The sequence below is a fragment of the Styela clava genome, chromosome 8 (genome assembly GCF_964204865.1).
Source record: "Styela clava chromosome 8, kaStyClav1.hap1.2, whole genome shotgun sequence".
Lineage (NCBI taxonomy): Eukaryota > Metazoa > Chordata > Ascidiacea > Stolidobranchia > Styelidae > Styela > Styela clava.
In genome coordinates this window covers 7,193,528-7,217,394 of record NC_135257.1, presented here as the reverse complement: position 1 = coordinate 7,217,394, position 23,867 = coordinate 7,193,528, and the positions used below count along the sequence as shown (strand labels likewise).

General features: G+C 35.5%; 2 protein-coding genes across 6 annotated transcripts in view; one reads left to right on the top strand and one right to left on the bottom strand.

Moving 5' to 3' along the window:
- LOC120345756 (ras GTPase-activating-like protein IQGAP1) overlaps positions 1 to 8,375 on the top strand; it is a 68,190-nt gene extending 59,815 nt beyond the window's left edge. For all 5 annotated transcript variants that reach the window (XM_078115009.1, XM_078115008.1, XM_078115007.1 and 2 more), the window contains 5 exons: positions 548 to 778; positions 3,825 to 3,994; positions 4,489 to 4,590; positions 6,088 to 6,199; positions 6,539 to 8,375. In XM_078115009.1, the coding sequence (XP_077971135.1) occupies positions 548 to 778; positions 3,825 to 3,994; positions 4,489 to 4,590; positions 6,088 to 6,199; positions 6,539 to 6,655 (732 nt within the window). In that variant the 3' untranslated portion in view covers positions 6,656 to 8,375. The remainder of the gene's footprint in view (positions 1 to 547; positions 779 to 3,824; positions 3,995 to 4,488; positions 4,591 to 6,087; positions 6,200 to 6,538) is intronic.
- Positions 8,376 to 9,004: 629 nt separating this feature from the next.
- On the bottom strand, positions 9,005 to 22,877 carry LOC120346504 (calcium-activated chloride channel regulator 1-like). Its single transcript, XM_039416271.2, has 20 exons — positions 22,704 to 22,877; positions 22,382 to 22,522; positions 21,562 to 21,712; positions 21,229 to 21,349; positions 20,281 to 20,464; positions 19,621 to 19,872; positions 18,773 to 18,994; positions 17,781 to 17,882; positions 17,451 to 17,618; positions 16,943 to 17,209; positions 14,990 to 15,157; positions 14,526 to 14,628; positions 14,159 to 14,238; positions 13,218 to 13,308; positions 12,849 to 12,978; positions 12,334 to 12,470; positions 11,530 to 11,716; positions 10,792 to 10,952; positions 10,541 to 10,609; positions 9,005 to 9,556 (listed from the first exon to the last, which is right to left on the bottom strand). Exons 1-20 carry the CDS (start codon positions 22,875 to 22,877, stop codon positions 9,402 to 9,404), a joined length of 3,063 nt encoding a protein of 1,020 aa, XP_039272205.2. The 3' UTR covers positions 9,005 to 9,401.
- Between the last annotated feature and the right edge of the window lie 990 nt (positions 22,878 to 23,867).

The following is a 23,867-nucleotide window of genomic DNA, read 5'->3' as shown; positions in this document are numbered from 1 at the left end:
ACACTGTTCAGTACTTTATTCGTGCTGTTTTGAAAACACGACAGGCGCTGCATGAAACTGGTTCAAAAACATCAGAGACGCTATCGACTACTCGAGACGTGCCGATGACCGGTCAGTCGTGGTCGACGTGTTGGCCACCCCTGTTGTATTATATATGGATGGTTTTTCTATTCACAATAATGTTTTTCTTTTTGTCCACTTAAGTGAAAATCTTGCATCAACGTGCAGCTGACATCGCTTCTTTTATTATCTTTATTTCGTATATATTAATAATGTATACATACATATACTGCCGTATCACATTATGGTGGCATATCAAAAACATTCATCAAAACTATGTTTGCAACACAGGTCACGAATCTTCGATCCTGTTGATTTGAGTTGATTTCGAAATCGTAAATTTTCAGTTCGTGTAACCGAAAATATTCATTCTTTGGAAACCTATAACCTCCATATGTTTGATTCGACTTATTTTGGGGTTAGGATTTTCAAAAACTCTTGTGGATATTTCCAACACCTTTTAAAATATATATCTTTCCATTTGCAGCAAGAGGAACATATGGCGAATATACAAAAACTAGAAGAGCGTGAAAAACAGAAGAAAGCTGCAGATGAAGACGGAAAGAACATGCTGAAAATGAGATCCTTATTGACTGAAAACAAGTTACCGCTCGAAGACATGAAACGAAGAATTGCCAAAAATTTAGAAATTCTTGAACAGCATAACATCGTCAAAAAAGAGAACAAATACCAAGCGATCGTCAATATGATAGCCAGGGTGAGTTTTAAACTCGGAGAAGCATGAGCGAATTTTGATCTTGTCCGCTCTTAACTAAAATTTTGTTGACATTAATTTGACTTTGGTTGACTTGACCTCTATAAAAATATAGAGCGTCTGTTAGCATTGATAATTCATTCGAATGAACAATTTGATGTGAATATAGTACTTTTAATTTTTTTTTTTTATGGAAATTCAATACATAAAATTTCAATACATTGTGTTTCGACACACTTCCTACTAAATGTTAGGATTTTTATTCAATTTTGTGTAAGTTGATCTTTTGGTTGTAATTAGGTATTGAATATTTACCAGTAAAATAAACTACGTAAGTTCAAAAACAACCCATTAGTGTTTATGAATACAATGTAGGAGAATGTCCTTAAAAGTGATGTACTTCGTAATAGCTATCTATTGTTAGTTCCTCGCTCTGCGCCAATCGCCCTACAAGGAAGGCAACAGTAATTCGTTTCTTCCCAGAACCGCATTTTATAACTTGTTTTCGGCGTGGTAACGTTCGACACAATTTAATTTGATTATATTTGACGTTTGATATTGTGGTATCCCGCTGGTCTTCCCAATAATTTTGTTTTCTGTTGATTTTTTTCGTCGCTATGAACTGGTTCAAATAGCCCATCGGGATTTGAATTTTATTAGAATTTAGAAAGTCTACCATAGTTCTAGGTATTATGATCTCTTATGTACTGCATTGACATCACTAGCGCATTCATACATGGGAAATTTTATTTCCAACAAATCCAAGATATTTTCTCCAATTTGAAGTGTTTATGATTGACCTCCCCGCGTGACTCTCAAAACCCCCTTGAATTATACTTGTTTATGGGAATCGTGCTTCCCTCTGAAAAAATATTTTGCCCTGGCATTGTTGACTCTGCTTTGCGGCATAAGTAGTTTTCACATGACTGGGTAATGTACTTGTCTTAATCAAGTCGTATCATGATTGGGCCGAATTTGATGTTTTGCATTTTTGTAATTGCGAAAGTCAATCTCTTGCTTCCATACTTATATTGTAAAACCGAACATTTCATTCAACCGCTAATTCAATTTTGCATTGCACATTACCCTGTAATTCCATTTTCGCTATTTTCGGTCAGTGTTAATAAAAAAATAATTACGTCCCATGCAAGGCGTATTTCTGTTCATCGATTTTACGATTTTTCTTGGGTAATGTATACCTTTTCTATATTTAATTTGGTCGATGAAATGTAACGATTTTATTCAACCCTGTCACACTTATCTAAATGGATATTGACTAAAATTTATACAGCTCATGTAAAATTCATTATCTCTATTATTATCAGTTTGATGTCATCGCCGATTTCATATGCGCTTCCATCTCTGGAAAGGATTTATTCCTTTAAAATAAAAATGAAAACGCCATTTTAGGGAGTCGCTGTTTGTGTACCAACAAAACAACGAAAATGAGCGTTGATCGCAATTGTCTCATATTCAAAAATAAATTTATTTACTTATAGTGATCACGTGAATGCTGATTTTTAAATGAGGTCTTCCGCATTCAGATATAGATTTAGATTTCATCTATTCTAGAGAAATGTATTTTTCTGTAAAAAAATAATTCAGGATTCGTGTCTTGCTAAATTTGACACTACATACGTCATTGATAACAAAACAGAATAGATTGTAGCTCTGACAAGGGCAATATACGGCTCCCGACCCCGGGCCAAATCCGGCCTTTGGGTAGTTCAATCTGGTCCGTCTTATGCTGTTATAACCCAACTAAAACCAAATTTCGATGTTTTATCTAAAAAATAGCTCAAGGAATTTGTTGAGATTTCGATTAAATTAAGTTTTGGCACGAGGTTTGTTTCCACTTTTGCTTTTGTAACACTGTAAATATTGTTCACAAAATGTAACTTTTTCGCCACACTTACAAAGCCCTCCAGTCTAGGTGGGCAAAATTTGGCTCCTGGTCCGAAAACGGTGCCCACCCCTATATGTAGCCGCTCATATTTCATCATTATTACCTTAAATTGTACGTGATATGTTTTGTAATTATATAAACACTGGTAACGATTAATGGGTTTTGGTCGAAGTCAAACGCCAATAATAGCAGCGTTAATACCTACTTAACATTGGTGGAAACCTCGGAAATTATCCATACTTCTTGCGACGCACTTTTGGACAAACGCATTACTTGGACGCGCTGCGAATTGATGAATCCATCCTAAGAACAAAACAACTTCATTTGAAAACGAAGGAATGATGTAACCGAAAGTACAATTTCAAATTTACTAAAAGATTAATTTCAAAGTTAAAATTTTTATTATAACCTTGGCCATGACCCAGTATAAATGATTCAACATCACATTAAACTGACTGTGTTTTTTGCATGCTTACCTAATCATCACATACTATGTAATAGTACTACTTACAATATCTATCTTGTGTAAGACTACATGTAATATTAATGTTCCCAGACGATGTAATTTGATGTAATTCGCACCCAAAACATTATGGATGACCTATCGCGAATGAAACATAATATTAACTTGAGTAAAAAATTCTGATGACATTGTCTTGAAAAATGTTTCGACTGGACCAAAAGTATTTAGCTCTTTTAGAAACGCGAAACCATTTTCATCAGCGATATTTCTGCTTTCAATCGCGCAATCTTTCTTTATTGAAACTTACATACAACCATAGCAGTGGAGTCTTTAGTCTTGCATGATGACTGGCGAAGTTGTATTTTCAAACTACCCGGAGTCACTGAAAGTCACTGATTTAAGACATGAAACAATTGATGAAGGCTTGCACGCGCCCAAGTTTTCGTGATCAAAATTGAGTTTTCTTGAAGCTGAAGTCGCTTTCGGATTTTTTAAACCTGGTTGTAGGCGGAGTCGTTTCTTGAATGGCTCGAAGTTTGGTAATCGAAATCGAGTATGAACTCTACGGCTCTACATCCCTGCCGTGTACATCTAAGTTCGTAATTAGAAGTAAAGCAGTCGGCTCATTCGTCCGCCTTGTCGCTTGTGTGCATTGGTCAAATTTTTATTCTATATTTCAGGACATTCGCAACCAACGTAGGTATCGTCAACGCAGGAAGCAAGAATTGACGAAACTCAAACAGAACATGTCGATGTTGGATCAAAAATCGAAATTCTTTGAAGAACAATCAGAATATTACAATCAATATATCAAGAGCTGTCTCGCTAGCTTGGCAAACAAAAGCAAAAAGTGAGATTTTTTTTAACGTCATCTTGGTTTTTGCGTAAATGACTAAATGAACATTACGTTTCCGTTTATCGTTAGCTGCCGCGTTAATGTCAATCTTCGCAGGGTTAGGCATTAAGCATATGAAATATTTAAAAGAACATGACATAAAATGTTGCACTTGATTTGATGGCCAGTGTACATCTTATGTATAGCTGCCCTAAGAATCAAGCCCACTGTCTATGAGACAAGACATGAAATGTTGCGCGTGATTGGCAGTGTACATCTTAAGTGTAGTATCCCTAAGAATCAAGCCCACATACTGTCTATATGGCAACCCAATCGTCGCCTACGGAAAAGGCCATTCAAATGACGATTGGCACCATGAATCGATCCTATTCCAACCAATTTGCATTATGCAACATTTCGCTTTTATCGTTGTTCCATTGCGCCTGTGAATATATAAACCGAGTGTACGTATATGATCGGTCGATTATTTTGTTATTTACTGTTTATAGGAAACAGAAAACGAAAAAGAAGATCCCAGGAATCAAATATACGGCATCGGAATTGCATAGAAAGAAGGTTTTACTGGAAATCGAAGGATTGGATACCAACCAGTAAGTTGGCTTATCATATTTGAATGGACCCCGTATCTCTCTTTTTCATCGTTTTACCTTAAATTACATGAATAGAATGAAGTTGTGTGTCTGGAATTGGCGGATTCAGATCCGGGTTTGAGTTCAAGCAAATATCCATTTACAATAACGTAATAGCTGACTTATCATATTCGACTGGTCTGTGTATCTATATTTTTCAGCGTATTTACGTTAAATCACATGAACGGAATAAAGTTGTGTGTCTGGAATTTACGAATTCAGATTCGGGATTGAGTTCAAGTTTGAATAGCCTTTTATAATAACGTAATAGTCATACACGGCGTCAGAGTTCGTTAGTCTTTTTTAATTATAATGCCAATTTAGCTCCTAAGTTGGTTCGTACTTCTGAATTTTCATTTTGTGCTAACAGCTACAATCACATTGACAAGATTCTTTGAAATTTTACGTGCTTAATTACTTATTAATGTATTATTTTGGTATTAAATTTTTGCGACGCACGTCAATGTCTTGAATAGGCATGGCGGGACAATGCTCTCAATAGTATCTGCTCAGTTCAGTAGGCAATTTGTAAGCCAAATTGCTCCTCATTCGCACGAACCGTCATCAAGTATTTTCTGTGCTTGTATGTACAGACTACAAATGAATATCCGTTAGAGACATTGCACAATGAACTGAAATAGGTTACAGTGTCCAATGTCGCGTGGTGTTTTGAAAATTCTGCACTTAACTTATTATGGCCCAATATTAGATCTTGGCACGAATTTGAATATATGGGAGAGGGCTACTGGGTTAAGAAAAACCGGATTATCCCGGTTGGACATAGCCAATTCAAGCTCTCATTGGAGCAAAAATTTAACATGTGATAATATTTTATCTTCGATTTTATATAATATATTTTCTAAATATACATCAGTCGAATTTCACAAGTCTCTGCATAATTTTAACATTTCACTTTCTTTTCGAAATTATTAGTCTCGGTATATCATTTCAATTCATATTATTTCATTTAAATCTCACTGGACTTCACATTTTATGATGCTCAATCGATGAAGGACATTATTTTTTTCCAATATCGGTCATCGCATATTAGTTATATTACCAAATATCCAATATGCATTTAACTTACCTATTATTATTATTAGACTTGGAAATTCATTCCTTCTGTCGTCATTTTTTCAATTATACTATTTCGTTAAGAATTGCGGTAATGGGACATGCGAGATCAATCTGACCTAAGTGGCTCACCTATGCTATTGTGCAAGATTGCACACAAAGATTAGATATTAAATTTGCTAGCGATATCGAGATTTGGCCTCGACTTGTCTTAAGGTTAATCAGTACCAACTGCCTCGCCCACGATACGGCTGAATCTTAAGATGTCTGCCCCTTCTAAGTGAGGAAATGTGTGTGTACTGATGACCTGTTGGGGGCGAAAGGGTACTAGTTAGCATCTCAAAGCGGGACCGGAATAATTATTTTAATCTCTCTTTTCATCAGATTCCGTAACGTTATGTTTGAAATCGGACCATCAGAAGGCGACCTCGGCAAATTTGACGTTTCTGCCAAATTCATGGGAGTCAATATGGAGAAAGTGTCCGTCGTATTCCAGGTAAGATTTTTGTTCTTCAATAAATAACAAATTTATTTTCATTTTCAATTACTTTACTGAAAATGGTGGTATACTCGCTTTCGTTTTTCATGGTAGTCGTGTTGAGTATGTTTAGGTCTCGCATTGATCGATGGTAGTCGTATACTCAACGATGTTCAATATTTAGAATGTTTATGTCTCATAAATCGATGGCTGGTTCTGAATTTACTGGATAAGTACCTTTTAGCTCTTAGCGCTTCTGTTACAAATATCTTCTAAGCAACTTTTTCGTACATTTTATGGAATGGTATTGTGTTCTAAGTGAATATGCATAAAATGATAACTTTTATCATATTATAGGATCTCCTACAGTTACAATACGAAGGTGTAGCTGTTATGAAGATGTTTGAAGGACGAGCCAAAATAAACGTCAATCTGCTTATTTTCCTCTTGAACAAAAAATTCTACGGCAAATGAGATGATGTATATAGTATTACAAAACATACTCAGTAGCAGCATTCATAAATCGATTTGAAGAAACCATCGCAAATCTATTCTTTGTGTAATTTGCTCGACAAATCGGAAACAATGCCCAAAGCATTACTACCAAAGGTCCGAAATTATCATGCCAAATATGGAGCGGTTTTGAGTACCTAACCGTGTAATAAAATTTCATGGACGATAAAATTAAATTTCGACTTAATGAACCTAATTACGAAGCCCAAATAGAAGCTTACAGATTATTAGATTTTCCAATTTAGCAAAAGCATTACATAAATAACTTAATCGCAATCATATTGTCAAATTCATAACATCCTTTTTTGCACGCTGAGAAGCCGGCACAATGCAAAATATCAAATTTGTTCGGAAACATGTTCTTCTCTTGTAGAAAAGCATATGCTGTATTCTTAACACGTCGTCTTGTATATTAGTTGTATTATACAAATTTAGAAGTTTGTTTTTGTTATTTTGACATGATTTTCGTTCGTCAAATATAAATTTCTTACTTTCTAATACAAACCACACTCACTCACAGAGAAAAATAACTCATTTACGTCCATGACATTCCAATTTTTTCAATTTTACTTGAGTTGAGACGATATCTATTCCTTGAGATCCATTCCGGTATTTTACCATTCCTCCGTCAAATATTAACTGTTATAATATTGTAAACTAAGACCAAGCATGGGCCTCTCGTTATTGTCTTGTAATAGATCTTGATATGACATCTGGATATTCTGCATACTGTAGTATTTAACCGTACTTGATATTTTTATCTTTATTCGAATTCACGTAATCGGTGTTGTGACGTCATATTACTATATTATTTTATATTACTTTCTGACGACCAACACAAATCCTCGTCTAGGGATGTGCAAAAATTAAGTTTAGGAAGACACCGAAATTAAGAAGGTTCCTTTTGAGACTTTTTTTTCACGTTTCGAAACTTATATGACAACATTTCTCATGTGTAACACGATTTTGTTGTCAATTCAACCCTTTTAGTCGAAATTGAAATTTGGAAGGTGAATTTAAACTATTTACATATGGACATCCCTAGACTGTTAGCATAATTTATCCATCTGCGATGTGCCATTTGCTATTGTTTTAGGTATGTAGTATTAATATGTTCCGTTGCCTTATCTTAAGTTAATAATAGATTGGCAATATACCAATTTGTGCCCGTTAATTTGATTAAATATATAAATGATCATCGAATTTATTCCACATTTCTGAAATATATAAATGCACAAACACTTGAAGTTAACTACTAATATGCATAGATCGGAGATTTCGGCTCAGCCGAACTCGTTTTTTTCTGCTACTGCATTCCGCAATTTAGCTAATTTCTTTGCATTCCAGACCCTTTTGGACCTGCTTGTATCAGGCCAGTAATCTGGGTAGTTGATTTGGGTTTTTTGTTGGGCATCACCAATTTGCTTTTTAATTGTATATTGTTCTTGTTTTATTTCTAAATAACTTTTTGTGAACGGGGAAATGGGAAGTAAATGAATGCTTTCAAGCATGATTTGGTTGGTTCTCATTTCTTTGTCGATAAGAATACCCGTTCATGTTTGCTACCTTTTGATTAGGTAGGCCGAATAATTGCATGTTTTATTATTTTCGTACGTTCGGCATGTGCCCTACGTCAATTTGCTTTGTATATACTATCCGGAGAAAAAGTTATGACAAAGTATATTGGTGTTCAATATCTGTCGTTGTGGAAATATTGGCGGAGTATCCAAGATACCTTTCCTGTTCCGATAGACTGGTCAAATTCAGCAACTTACAGGCTCGTTCATGGGACATATGTTTCTGTTCCATCCCATCTCATAGCAATTTATGCCCGTCCCATCTTATTGGAATACAATTCAATGAAAATTGTTAAATTCAGGTTCAGCGTCTACTAAATAGGACTACATGTACGATGAGATATGTAAAACAACAAAATCTATAACTCTAAAATCATAACTAATATACATGTGTCCATCAGCACAGCACCTTCGCCTCCAAGTATATTGTCAATGCTGAATATATTTTTCTCTTTATAACTAACGGGAGATCTATGCTCAAATATATGGACACGGAGTCCATAACGAAATGTTTTACCACCATTTCCCCAAAATCACACAGTATTTCGTGCCTATGGGTAACACAAATGTGTGCTGTCCCCATCCGCATTCCCATGGGCAAGTCTTGCAATTTACCTGTCTTTCAGCGCGTTCCACACCGGCCACGTGACATTAGCCAGCAAGATATAGCCGAATTTGTAGCAGATGAGCTAGCTCCTAACTGAAAGCACTCGTAGAGCCATCTCAAGGGACCGCTATTGCATTGCAGCCTACGCTTAATTCAATAGGAAATTGGATTTGATATCTCCCCTTTCGGCTAGGTACAATGCTTCAGGTTTGAATGTGGGTTTGATGGCAGGGTCATTGGGTCGCTCATTTGCTTTCAGTCAAAAAAGTTTTGGGTGATTTGTTTTTAAACATGGAAACGGTTCCGCAAATAATGAAATCTCGAAATTCATAGATTAATAACAGTCTCCGCATCTGCTATGAACCGAGGGTTATCTGGACTATGACAAGTTCACAACTGCCCTATTACACAGCTGTGTATCGCACAAATATATTTTATTGTGCGTCGTCAAATATTGTGGGAATATACCAAGGAACAAAAAATAACCTTGAAGCTACACTGAACATAAATGGAAAACTCTGATTCACTCGGTCCGCGTTGTGAAGCTTGTGACTGTTGCAGATTCTCCGTCGGTCGCGTAAGGAGAATTCGTGATTCCTTCCATGTGAGATCGTCCCTTCTTTTTCATTCGCTTGTTGGCGTGACATAACAGTATTCCAAGTACTATTGCGGCGGTCACTGGGAAAGTAGTTTGACGTTATAATTTAACGCTACTTTAGTCATCGAAACTACCAATGATTGCAATGTGTCGGACCATTCTCTTAGTATACCACGTTGAACATAATTTTTTTTGTACTGCTGGGAGGAACAACTCCGATGTGTCGAAAGAATCCCGTAATATAGAGATAATTTGATTTGTATCATTCCCCCATCAACGTTTGCAAATAAATCCGATTTGGAATTGCAAAATTTTCTGATCTAATGACATCTATTTAATAGTACAGTGATCAGGTAAAAAAAATGCCCACATATATGGAATGGAGGCCAAAACATATTAGCATCAAATCTACAGTACCGGTAATCTGACCACAAAATCGCAGAACTGCGCATGTTGGGCATTTTTTTTACTTTTGTCGACTTCATCGCACACAAAAACGAATTCCATAGAGCCCACAAAAATTTTTAAAATAAATGAAAGTTGAAGCGAAAAATACAATCCACAACCGCTGAAAATTTCAAAGCAATTAGTCCAATACTAATGAAAAAAAGGGGTTTTCCACAACAAGAAGAAAGAATGAATAATAATAATAACCTTAGGAATAACAAGAGAGCGATGCTCAAATATATGGACACGGAGGGCACAACAAAATATTTTATCATCAATTCCCCGAAAATCATATGCGGCAACTTACCTGTAGCTGTAGACCTGATATTCGATCGCGGAACCGCTCGAAATAAGTTAAAAACAGTGTTCCCATGAGTAAAAAGTAATACAGCGAAAATTTGGATGAAGTATCAGATCTCAGCGAAAAGTACAATCTTTAACCACTGAAAATTTCGAAGTAATTGGTCCAGTAGTTGAAGAGATAGGGGATTTTTTCATATCGATGCGAAGAAGAATACCAACAAGAACAACAAATACCAAAATGATACATAGGTCCACTACGTGTCCAATAACAAAACGATCCATATATATGTACATTTCGTGTCCAAAAAACTCACCTGACGCCGCTGTGGTTGCAGTTAAAATCACCGTCAGTAATACGTAGGTATTGGTGTTTGGATCGCACACTAAAAAGAAATGAATATCCATCAGTGACTAAAAATATATGTTATTATGAAACTACATGTGATACCGATTTTCTTCTTACATTAAAATACCCAATTGCAATACCCTATTTTCTGCACTCAGACTCACGTTATGACCACAAAGCATATGAAATAGGTTGCGTAGCATGAGCCTAAGTTTTTACCTGGACAATAGCACGACTTGGTAGTTGTGACTGCCTCTGATTCGCCTGGGGGAAGTACAGTTGGAGATCCGGGTGGCGCAACAAAAAAGTTAATCACTGGAACATTAGATGTTTCTGCAACGTTCCCAGAACTGTCCACAGCCTTTACAGCAATCGCGAGTCTGATGAAATGCAAGTGTTTTAGTGTTGGTAGAAAGAGAATTTATCAGAAAAGGGGGAAACGATTTAACCTTTTTTATTTAAATAAAATGAAAACAATATGCGATTGGGGCATTTTTCCCAGCAATGCTTGCGATAGTCATATTGTTAAGTGGTAATGTGAGAAATGGATTGCACAAGATTTTTAACCGGCACGAAATGTACATATGGATTGTTTATATTGTTATCTTTAACGTTTTTTTTTGTCGTTGTTGAGAAAAAATCGCCTTTCGTGGTGCTTCGTGACCGCCGATCGCTTCAGCAAAATTGGTGCTTATCAGGCCTACCATATCGGTACGGATGCGCGACCAATATTTGAGAATTACTCCCTTGTCTTTTTTGAATATTTGCCCAAGAAAATACTCCGAAAACTAACTAATTATAAAAAAATTTATCACAGCCCAGGGCTAAGTAGAAAATATTTTTAAGAAAGTGAACCTGATTCAATTGCCCGTCATGTAGATATTAATTAAATGACAATTTGGCGCAATGAAAACCAAATGTAGTACATGCACTGGCGCTACGATTGTGATCGTTTACCTTAATGTGGTCTGGCTGTTACTTGCAATCGGAGTTTGGATTATCATCGTTTCAGAAGAGCCAGCATTAGACGGTGCGTTCAAATCGCCTTCAATGATATGCGAGTCGGTAACCATGACATTATCGTAGAAATTGCTCACCAGCAAAGAGGGATCATCATAGGTGTAACTGATATCGTAGCGCGATGCTGCCAAAACAATGTATAAATAATTTTAACTTTATTTCAGGAAATATTAAAATGGAAAATAACATCAACTTGTCCCCAAGAAAAAGCATTCTTATTTTGTTATCACCCACACTGACTAGATTTGTAAATTTGATTATTATGTCACGATTGTTTTCTCGTAATTGCTCCTTTCTTTTACCTGTCTGCGTGCTCTTAAATCGCTCTTGTCATTCGAAGTGTCTCGCACTAAGCTCTGTCTGATATAACATTGCGGAATGTATAGTATGCAATATTTTCGGCTCAAGCAACCCGTACTGATCGAACTTAAATCTCCGAGGCTGAAATCATTCTTTTACTCTCTCTCGTGTTCGTGTGACTTGCTACTTGTCTGTCATGTAGTCTTAATTTAGAAGTGCTTGACTTTTATAAAAAAGTAATTTTGTAATGGAACGTCCAAAAATAACTTAAGGCTACACTGTGTTTTACTGATGTCTTCTCGTGTAAAAACTAATATTTCTGTCCACTGGTCATTTGGTAATACCCAAGACGTCACAAGCATAGTAGCCTATTTAAAGAGCACTTGTGTCTAATACAGTAATATAAGCCAAATCATATCTAAACTAGACATATATATATACCTGTTCCCGCATCATAGTCATTGCCTGGAGCTGTAAACGTTAATATCACCCCTGCAAATGGATCACTCAAATTTTTTTGCTGTATCTTTAAATCAACAATCTTCCCTGGTGGAATTGTGTCTTCAGCCGTACTGGGTCTGTAAAAAGTATGGATCTAAATTTGGGAAATACTCTTTCCCTTAACCCGGCTTTTTTATTGTAATTGGTCCTGTCAACAAGTGAATTACTAAAAACATTACTAGGACAGATTGCGGAGCGTTCACACACAATAACAAAACACTTATTTACCAACAACTGAATACAGAAAATAGTCATTATGACAGGATTGCATTGAAAAAATATGACTAAATTAAAAAAATAAAATTGGGTAATTCACCTCGACCAATGGCGGAAAGAAGAAAAAAACAAGATGACGGCGATTCGAATAATTTACTATTCGAAGTGCCCAGCCCTACCTGTCAGTTTACAAATTTATCCGAAATTTTAATATTAAGTGTAGTTCAAACATTTAGTACCCAGTATAGCTAAATCCACCGGTCGAAACTACTCTGGTGAAGTCACCGACGTCTTCAGCCTGGCTTTCTCCGCCTCCTTCCGAGTTGCCTTCAGGTCCCGTTACTCCATGTGGGTTTACTGATACCGAACCTAAATAAAACAATATGATTTTTAATAAATTTAATTATAATGGGGTGTATTTCATTTTTTCAGAATTATCTCAAGCAAGTTTCACTATTATTCCTAATAGTTGAATTTCTCACAATATTATGTCTCTACGTCAGGAAAGTACCTAGCAGCAAGGATGCCAAATAAAGAGTGCACCAAATATATGCGCTATTACTAAATGAGTTACAATAAATAATTTGATAAAAACAAATTAATCGCACCATCGACAGAAATGACTCCAGGTTTATAATTTGCTCTTGATGTACTTTTGCTTCTCGCAACTGATGATTGGTTGTGATATCTTACTTCAACCTTTACAAACATATTGTCATTGAAGTGTTTTTTATGCAGAAAAGCATTTGATAAATGGTAATCAACACGTGAAGGTGTAAAAAATAACGTTTTGATGGACATTGAAATTCTTAACTAGAAATTGGTAGAGAGAGAGTCAAAATCATGGAATGATTTATTATATCGAAAAGGTCTTCAAAACTTATAACGAAAAGCAGAAAATTGTTGCATTATACCAGAAATGACTATTCATTTAGTAGAGTGGTTCACGTAACCGGCTTCCTCCACCATCAATTTCATACATCTGGGAACGAATAACTGGCTAAGAATAATTCAATACCCGACATGGACCTGTAACCGGACGAGAGGCCGTGGTTCACCATATGATTAAGACGTTCTCATAACTTTGCTTTCCGCGAGATAAATATGTAAAACGATCCCATCTCAAATGATACCGTCAATTTTGAGGTAATCAATTTAGTAATGTACATTATAAAAACAAGCAATATCACGTATTTAAAATCGTGCTGTGAATTAGAATTTAGACTGAACATCAGCAAGTTCTCTTGATTAAGAAGATTGAACTTTAAAGAAGCCAAATATCAATCAATCAATAAATGGTTTACTGAAGTTTAAACAAACGTAGGTTACGTAAGTGAATACTGTTTAAACAATTAGTTTAATCAGGTTAACAAATCAAAGTCCATTTCATTACAGTAGACAGGGCGGCTTGAAAAATCCTTCTTTTCCTATATGTTACAATTTCATCTCCACAATAAAAATACTGAATAATAAATAAACCTTTGTGTATGTCAAAATGATGAAACTAACAAAGAAAAATATCGGTAAGGGTTGCGCTATTTTTACGTACCTTGACAGCGTAATTTCCTCTACCGGAATATTCAGTAAAATATTTCGAATAAATTCCATCATTAGAATTAATATCGGCTCCTGTGAAATGCAAACCAACGTTAATCATTCCATCTTTCAGATGTATATATTTCGGATTTTATAATGTTGGACTGTTCGGACAAACTCGTTTTTGTTTGAACAAACTCGTTTTGCTCGTTTCGGCCAAGTAGGCTTAATACTTGGGTTACTGTAATATTTATAATTCAGGCTCAGATGGTGTGATTTCGACCTTTCGCCACAAACAATCCAAATGTGACTCAAGTCTGACTGTAGTCGGGCCATGATCTAAATCGCTCTCTAATCTACGAGATTAAGATATGTCTTACCCGCGCCATTATCATATAAGTTAATAACAACCGGCCCTCCAGATGGCCTGCTGACAGTTGCTTCGACAATAGCGCCGAGAATCGGTTTGTATCCTTGAGTCACCTTTAATAGAGCGTCAAAATGTTATGATAAATTATTTTTTATATCCGTTAACTAGGATTATTAGTGAATATGGAAGTATGAAAGAAAGAGACTACTTTGTTTATATTGAAATAAAAATAGATATAAAATGTATGGTGGAGCTTATGTAATAAGTCATGGAATTGGCATTACATTGAAAACGAGAAGGGAAAAGAATTTTCCCATACTTGTTGATTGGAATGAAATAACTCGAAAAAAAATGTAGCTTCATTTGCGGTCATTGATAATAGAGATTTCAAATTATTATCCCTGAAAAATTGAATATGGGACAAAAAAGGAATTTACAAAAAGTAATACTGTTTGTTACAAAATGCTTACTTACTTTGGCGTAGACGACAGTAGAAGAACCACCTGTTACATCTGTATTACTAATGCCAGAAGAGACCACAATAGGATCGACGCTTTCACCAGACGACGATGAGGTCACAGATGACGTCATATCTTGTGGCTCATTTGTTGACGGCTTGACAGAGTAAGCCCATTTTCCGGCCTATTATAAAAAAACGTATATATTTTTTAAATGTTGATTTTCTCGCTCGTAGACTGTTTCTAAAGGCAAACAGTATTCCAAATGTCTCAAATTAAAATTACGAGCTTGGAATATCGTTAGCGCATATGATCATGTGACTTTGCTTCAATTTTTTTTTGATTGAAGCAACTATTGTACACAATAAATAAATATTCGTTATGTGATTATCCTGCAAACTGAGACATGAGCTTTTGTTTGTTGGAATAAGAGTGGTTAACATGTCAGCTACTTATGGCACCAATAACATAGCCGTCACAAATTAGGAGTGGCACGCTTAGCAAACATATGTTGGAATCTGCTATCGTTGCATATTTCTGCTCTGTCTCGACAAATACTTCGTGAATACCTGTCTTGCAAATGCTATTTTAAAACCAGAAATGCTTCTTACGTGAGACCTTTGCACGGAGTAAAAGACTAATTTAAGGAAAAACTGGTATAATAATCTTATGAAGTGACAACCACTTCGAAATTTGTTTTTAAATTTCATATTTTTCAATGACATTTAATATTCGATGATAAAGGGGCTGTATTTTTTATTTGTAAGACTCCATGATTTCAATATAACGTTACTAATGCTTAAAATAACTTTTAATTCGATTCTCTGTGGATTGTTCACATTGTTTGACTTTGTTACGGAAGAAGGGATAGTTCATTTGGTCATATAACCCAAACATTCGGAAAAAGTTGTTGAAAGCCCACTCGTGAGAACTGTACGTTACAGCAACATTTAATTTCCCCCTTTTCGCTAAATAACTACGAATTGCGTTCAAGTTGGTAGAACCATGTTATGTAGCTAATTACGAAAATACTTTTCTGTTTGATTATCTCAAAATATTACGTATGACGATATACTTTACAAAGATTTAAATATCTTATGACGATCATATTATAAGGCCGTCATATTGCGACGTCTTTCGCGACATCTGGGCGCTAAGTAATCACACTTTTCGGCTACGATTCATCGCGGACGCGCTCCAACAAATCTCGCAAGATTCAGAAACCTAAAAATCGGCACGCGTGCTTTTTCTATCCAATACGTTTTCCCTGATTAATAAGACTATTCATATAAAACGTTATGCATATCTCTTTGTTTAAAACAGTCAAGAACAGTATAATATTCCAGTAAGATATGAACTTGTTGCGACCCTACAGGTGGTCACGAGACGCGCAAAAAAGCATGGGCCGCAGAGATCTTTGACAGTATTTTTAATAGGCACAGTAAGATTTTGCGCCTGGTGCTGAGTTACCGACGACTTTGTCATTGTAATGTATTTCGTTTGAGGCGTCGATCAACTGCAGAGAGATTAATATGATAAACCCGGTGAAAAGGAAAAAGCTTGATTAAAATTGTGATTCTACTTTACAGTCCAGATTTAAAAAAGAATCACTGTCACAATTTTGGATATCTATTATTAACGAATACCCGTCGCTAAGTAATCGAGCAATCAAACTGTTATCCGTATTTTCAACCAGTTACGTATGCGTTAGGCAAAAAAACATCCTCATCACTATATTTAATTAAAACGAAGCAACGAAATCGGCTGAACGCCGCTGCAGAGCTACGTGTTGCAGAAACTTCTTTGAGACCTCATTTGTAATCTTATATTGGGAACGAAACAGCAGCAAAATTCTCACTATAGTTAATTGTGTTCAATCTTAGTCTACCATAGCATAGCACAAGGTCGTTATGTAAGGCTAAAAACTGATTAAGTACCAAGTACTGATTACGAAGTAGGTTAGTTGTACCTCTGCATTTCCCAGTATGTTGAATTTGATAGAAAGAAATTCAGGAGATAAGATGTATTCTGAGCCACTGTTGCAAATACTTTCATCAGAAATATTAGCATTCGTGTAAACACAACCCGAAGGGCTGTTTATATGTACTATGGGTGGAGACAGAGAATTTTTGGACCAAGTGAATACAAAACTAGTGTCAAGTCCGATGCTATGGTCAATGAATACTTCAGATGTGAAATCTCGTCCTTGAGGTAGGTAGAACGATTTACTTTGAATCTGAAAAGTAAATAAAAATTTGGCAGATTATTTCGTTTATGGAAACAAAAATAAAACTAACACAAAAACAAATATGGAAATATCATATTTTTTCGTTTTTTATGTATCAGTTTTTAACTTATTTTTTCTCCATTGTTTAATCATATATTATCATTAGGGTAATAATTATGGGTACCTCATTTTTACGACTATTGACTAAATGATAAAGGTACAAAATTATTATTTCCCCTGCGTAGTGTACCTGATGGGAGTTGCTTTCCTTGTCGCCGAAGGATGCAACTTCTTTTAATGCTTGTTGCATGTCTTCTTCGTTTTCTGTGTAATACCAAGATCCGCCACTCTCAATACTTAACGTGGATAAAATTTGTCGTGCGTAAATTTTTATGTATATGGCACTGACCACGATGCCCTGAAAATAAAGTAATTGTTTTAAATTTTTAGATAAATTCCTCAACTTTTATATCAAAAGTTTAATAATAATTGGATTTTCGAGTATTACTGTCGTTTATCAGCAAATACAATGAAAAACAAATTAATTTTACGTAACCCTTAATTATTTATTGTAAGATACCTTAGTCAAGACGTCATCATATACTTCGTCCACTGCAAAACCCCAACCATCCGTGATAACAATAATGTGCCCACCTGCTGGATTGCTCAATTTTTCAAGAACCTGTGTAGAATAGAAATTTATGTTCTAGAAGTTTATGTTCGTGTTTTTCTATTATATTTTCAAGTATGAATGTTAGAAATTCGTATTGTATGCTATTTTTTTTACTTACAACCAGCTATGGCTAAAATCTTTCGTTAGCTCATGAAGTCATATATTTCCCACAGTTGGGGTCAATATACACATACGGGACAATCCACCGGTCAGCCCACTTTGTACTTTTATTTGTACTTTTACGAGATTTTATAATTTACGACTGATTGTAATAAATACGCAATTAAAACTATCAAAACAAACCTTAGCATGACATAATCTCAGAGGTGGCCTTACTAGCCGCAATAAATTAGCATTATGATTTAGAAAATTCTAAAATGAATTTTAGTTATGTTAACTATGTTTAGATAAGCTTATACACCGGAGGGAACTTCAATATATAACTTTACCCTAGTGTGTTTATTGAACATGGCGTTACAGTGTGAAGATTTACGATTTAATTCTTGTAAGCGCCAGCTTATATTTCGTATAACCATGCACCTAGTCGCGTTGGTTAATCGCGCAACACTAAAGTTGACACCGTAACATTTTTGATTATTTTAGATTATGGGAATATTTTAAAATTATAAAACACAGCACAAAAAGAAGCGATGAACTATATGGCATAACTCATAGCATATATATAAATTCGTAAAAAGGCAAATGTATGAACTATTTCCAGAATCAAAGATCATATATCTCAATAAAAAATCGGTAATTTGTAGCCTTGGGACTTAGTGGTGTTGCGTGAAATGGGTAATGGATATGTCAGTTGTAGGCTTGTAGCAATACTAATTTGTGGTAAACTTAACAATAAAAATATTCAATAAATTAATCAATTATTTCATGAAATCACCCACCTCTATGCCTTTCCTAATTCCACATCCGATGCAAGTTTGACCGCCTGTCGTTGTCGGGAGCAATGACGTCATAGTTTCCCGAGCCTCCGACGAATTCATAACTTTCAATTCGCTCAGTGTGGTTGCATCCGTTCCAAATTCTACGATCCCAACGTAGCTACCGCGCGGAACTGCCACAGTGATAAAATTATACGCTGCAGTTCTCATCTCATCCTGTTTGTACTGAAATGGAAATATCGGTTCATACCACATCATTATATTATTCTGATAGCCTAACACAGAAAGTACAATATGTCGAGGCGAGCCGTCAATATTTTGATCGATCGATCAAATCATAATAATTACATATAATTTTTCCATATAAAGCATTCAGACTCGCAGGAAAAGAGGCAAAAATAAAAATGAATTCCAAACGTACCAATTACAGGTCATTTACAGTAGTTTAGAAATCCGTCTTATCAGTGACCGTACATTTGAACCCATACATTTGCATCCGTTTATCCGCGGGTTCAATTTATATGCGAGTGCTAAAATCCATGGGTTAGGGTTAGTATGGGGTCAAATATCCGTAAAAAAAATTTCATAGGTGCAATGGTATGCAGATGCAATTGTCGTGGGTTCAAATTACGGGTTCAAATGTACGTGGGTTCAAATGTAATGGAACCGTCTTATTAATTGATAGACAGATTACTTTTGAAAAACAAAATCATTCAGTACAAGTTACGTTATAAGAGTGGAGTGAAAAGTACTATTGCTTATTTGGTAATTTTATGTCACGGTGTATGCCACAAAAGCTCTGCTTCGTGTATATCGGTTAGGTTACTACCGACTTTGATTACTGTACATACCCCTTCCATACTTCTCGAAGAATCTAACACCAATACAAATCTCTGTTCTTGAGGTCTGACTATTTTGAATATTGGTCTAGTGTCAGCAACATGAATAGAAGGCTTATTATTAACATCCATGAAGTCTTCAGATTCCATGATTACAGTCCACGTACTTTTCATGTTGCATAAGCGGTTCTGGTCATTCGGCGCATACGGATTGTGCAAATTATTAGGATTGGCATTTGAACCATCTTCACAAAACGTTGTTACCTGTATGTTGCAAGGCAAACTGTCAGAATAGGTCACTTAAATTGCGTCTGATGGCGTATAAATAGGTATGACATCAGCGGCGGGTAGATGCTAATGATATCAGTTATGCGCTTGTTACACAACGGCATAGCACAAAATGTGTGTGAACTGTTGTACATGAGTTTAGATTATGGTTGCCATTTTTCAATATTCTCTCCTGGTATGCCCGAGATTTTAGTGCAAAAACGCAAATATATGAAACTTTTTTTGACGCTTCACACAATAAGATTCATGTATAATAATTCATATATGTATATACTAATCTATTTGTTGGTGATCAATGGTTCAACTAGCAGACGACGTGTGGAAATACTGCATCTCATATCTGGTAACGGTAATCTAGATTTCTACACAACGTCTTTGGCTAACCTCTTTCATATACTGATAACACATCATTGAAGAGTTGGGATGGTAAAACTGATCTTCGTATGGAAAAAACAGGCAATTGTCCGGATATGTGTTTGTTGCAGGGTCTATATCCGCGAGGGTGCATTTCCTTTCAACATTTATTGAATTTAGGTCTCGAACTTCCCCGTTCATTGACAATGGACATCTGGTAATAACATCAATAATAATTTCAAACCATTGTAGACAATTGAAAGTGGGAGTAGGACTAGAAATAACCTAAACACTGTGAGTTTATAAAACTGATACAAATCAAGACTATAAGTTTGGCATGATATAGGTCAGGGTCGTCCAAACCGTGGCCCGCGGGCCATATGTGGCCCGCAGGAGCATTTCGATTGGCCCGCGCTGTATTTTTCAAAATAGAGTGAAAAAAAATTGAAGTAAAGCTATTTTTTGAGTGATGTAGTATACAGAGATGTGATATAAACGATTTGTTTATTTTCCTGAAATGCACTCTGCCAGCCCTTTCAACTGGCCATTAGTGCCATTTTGAATCGAAAGCAACTGGGAGGATATATCGATAAATAAAGATGCCATAGCCACTTACACACTTGGTCTTACACACTTGGTCTTTTACTACTCTATATAACGTTATCGCAAAACAATCGAAGCCATTCTTAGATTGAGAATGTATATTATGTGTTATATTATTATGAGCACCTACATCAAGGTTACTGCTCAGTTGGCGATCTTCTTGAGGGGAGTTAATAATGATTTTGAAGTTACCGCAGAGCTTGTGGTCATTGTCCCTATTAAGGGTGCGATTAGAGGTATTGGTCTGTTGGGAGCTGTGATGAAAAAGACAAAGTGTCTTGGCATGTCTTTGGCGAAACTTTCGGAAATATTTACTGATGGCGCCCCATCAATGGGTGGGAAACAACAGTTTTATTTAACAAAAGTTTTGTTTACCTGGTCGCTTCGGGTCCATTACTTCCATCTTTATTCGGATCCCAATAAAACGGAGAATTGCTCGAGGTTTCATCAAACACTCCCCACCTATAATGCGCCCATTCGTGCACAACTACCTTCCCTGATATACATAAACAATTTATTTGTGAGTCAACGAGTTGTATAAGCTTACTTTTTACTAATGTTGGTGTTGAAAGATATATGTTTTCGAAGAACAATAAAAGCAAATTGCTTACAAATAATAGCACATGATGAAAAATATACACGTTTGCATGAAGCATTTTTAGTTTCATACTGTACCTCATCAGCATAAGTACCATGTACTAATTTTACCTTTTTCTCCATAATCATCGATAATTTCCTCATTTTGCAAATATTCAGGGGTGAAATGAGTGTAAATTCCAGGCTCTCCGCATCCACCATATTGCAATGTGTATGGGGAGTCTCCATAGCTCGGGTTTTCTGGGGCTATGATGACATCCGCCTATTAAATATCATAAAAACTAACATAAAAAATCAACGAAGACAATAATAAATAAAAATTGTTCATAAAAATGTTTATGGGAATTAATAAAATTGTTACTTCGTCATATTGTGATCAGTTAAAAAAGTTTTTTTTTTAATATGATTGATTGATATTGAGATAATATTAATTGATAAGACTGATCTTAACATTTCTATCAGAATCGTGAGACGAGCACGGCTGCTACCCGTAAGACATCAACTTTAATAATAAGCAGTTGATGACAAGGAGGAAACAGTATGTATATTTATATTAACGTTTGAAATTAAAACACTATAAAAAAAATAGTTATGCCACGACAATTGAATGAGCGATTTCGCCAAAGTGATGGCAGTTTTATACGATCTGTGTGGTTTTTAGTAAATTTGGTGATATTTTCGTGATCGGAACTGTGTATCCGATATAATTCACATATTATACTAGTTTACGAAGTTTGTTTTACAGTGGTAATCTTCCTCTGGACGTCATAATATTGCGCTAAAGCTGATTCACATATAGATTGCATACATACAACTATACTTTTCAAGTATTACACGTAGTTGAGAACAAGTTGCATTGCTTGAGCAATACATATACCAGTTTAATTTCTGCTAAATGCATCTCAATTCAAACTATGTTTCAAATTTTTACCTGGTCGTAATTTTCTTTACCCAATACAGGATCTCTGTCAATCTTATTCCAGGTTCTTGGTAGTAGAATTGTGATTTCTTTAAAGTACGCCAAATTTTTCGTTGCCACGTATAAATCTCGAGACGCTTCTGTCCATGTCGTCTGAACATATTAATTTTCAATATATTTATAGCAATGGTATATATATTAATGAGTATACATCGTTAGTTCGCTTGCTTTTTGGTCAGGTCGTGATCGAACCAAGAAATGTATTTAAATTTAAAAAAGTATTATAATGAAATTTAGGCTAAATTGATAAAACAATTACTCAAACTTGATTTACCTTGATGGCTTGGATTAGATTATCGCTTTCTTCTATTTTTGAGTTAATTGCAATTACAACTCCCGTGTAACCACCATCATCAGTGATTTTTACGTCTGATGTAGATAACGAGAAGCAGTAGGGAATACAAAAAAGCAATAGAAAATTCTCTACTTTCAGTATTTCAAAAGACATGGTTATTATTTTCTGTTGAAACACAAACTAATTTTGAAGAATGTTCGTTAATGATATTTGGGCCGTTTAAAGCTCGTTTCCTGGTTTGGGTGGGTTCGTGTTTTTCAAAAAAATGAAGTTCTTTACACTAACTTGTGGCATCGAAAATTGCAAAACAATACCCAAAAAGGTCTTTTCAATACACGGATCCATGAACAATTACAAATACCTTGCCTTTTGCCTTTTACATAGTTCACAAACTTTACATTTAAATTGTTGCAATATAAATAAAAGTATAGATAGAGAAAAAAAGTTTTTAATTATAAAGTAGCAACCTACTAGTTCTAGAATTACCAAGAAAATACGGTACTCGCGAAGTATGTGATCAAGATGGCGACCACCGGAACGTAGTATGTGTACCAAGGTTAGGGTTAGGCCATAATTTTAAGTACAAATACTACGGGAGTCACTTGGCTAGTCTCCGAAATCGCAATAGAACTTAAATAAGGAAGCTGGAATGAAATTATGGCTTAACCCCAACCTGATACACATACTACGTTCCGGCGTCCGTCATCTTGGTTCACATACTTTGGGAGTACCGAAAATACTTGAACCCATATTACAAAATGCCAAACTACTTTTGATTTTTGTGAGACAGTCATGCTCTCCAAACTGAAATGTCCTCTGACGAAAAAAATGACGCAATTTTGTTCGAGAGCTTGGAGCAAATTACAAAAAGTCGTTAGCATACCTCGACATGAATTTACTAAAGTCAAGTATATGCCGTGGATAAAATATGCATAGACTACTTCTTTCTTGTGTGACGCGTGTTATGTCCATAAGAATGACTAGTATTAATAGATTAAAATGTTACATAATTTTTATCCAGTTGATGAAAGATAAACTATTTCAATATTTGCTATAGTCATCAACGCGATACCAAACTTCTAACGATGATTGTTGAATAATAGGGCGGATCGTATCTTGACAATTTTGTTATCTTATCGAAAA

Excerpts from the sequence above, each read along its gene's own strand:
- LOC120346504 (XM_039416271.2), bottom strand. The coding sequence starts at position 22,877 with ATGTCTTTTGAAATACTGAAAGTAGAGAATTTTCTATTGCTTTTTTGT. Across the intron at positions 11,717-12,333 it reads TGACTATGATGCGGGAACAG|CATCGCGCTACGATATCAGT; the intron begins GTATATATATAT and ends TTGTTTTGGCAG. Across the intron at positions 10,953-11,529 it reads AACAGCCAGACCACATTAAG|ACTCGCGATTGCTGTAAAGG; the intron begins GTAAACGATCAC and ends GCATTTCATCAG.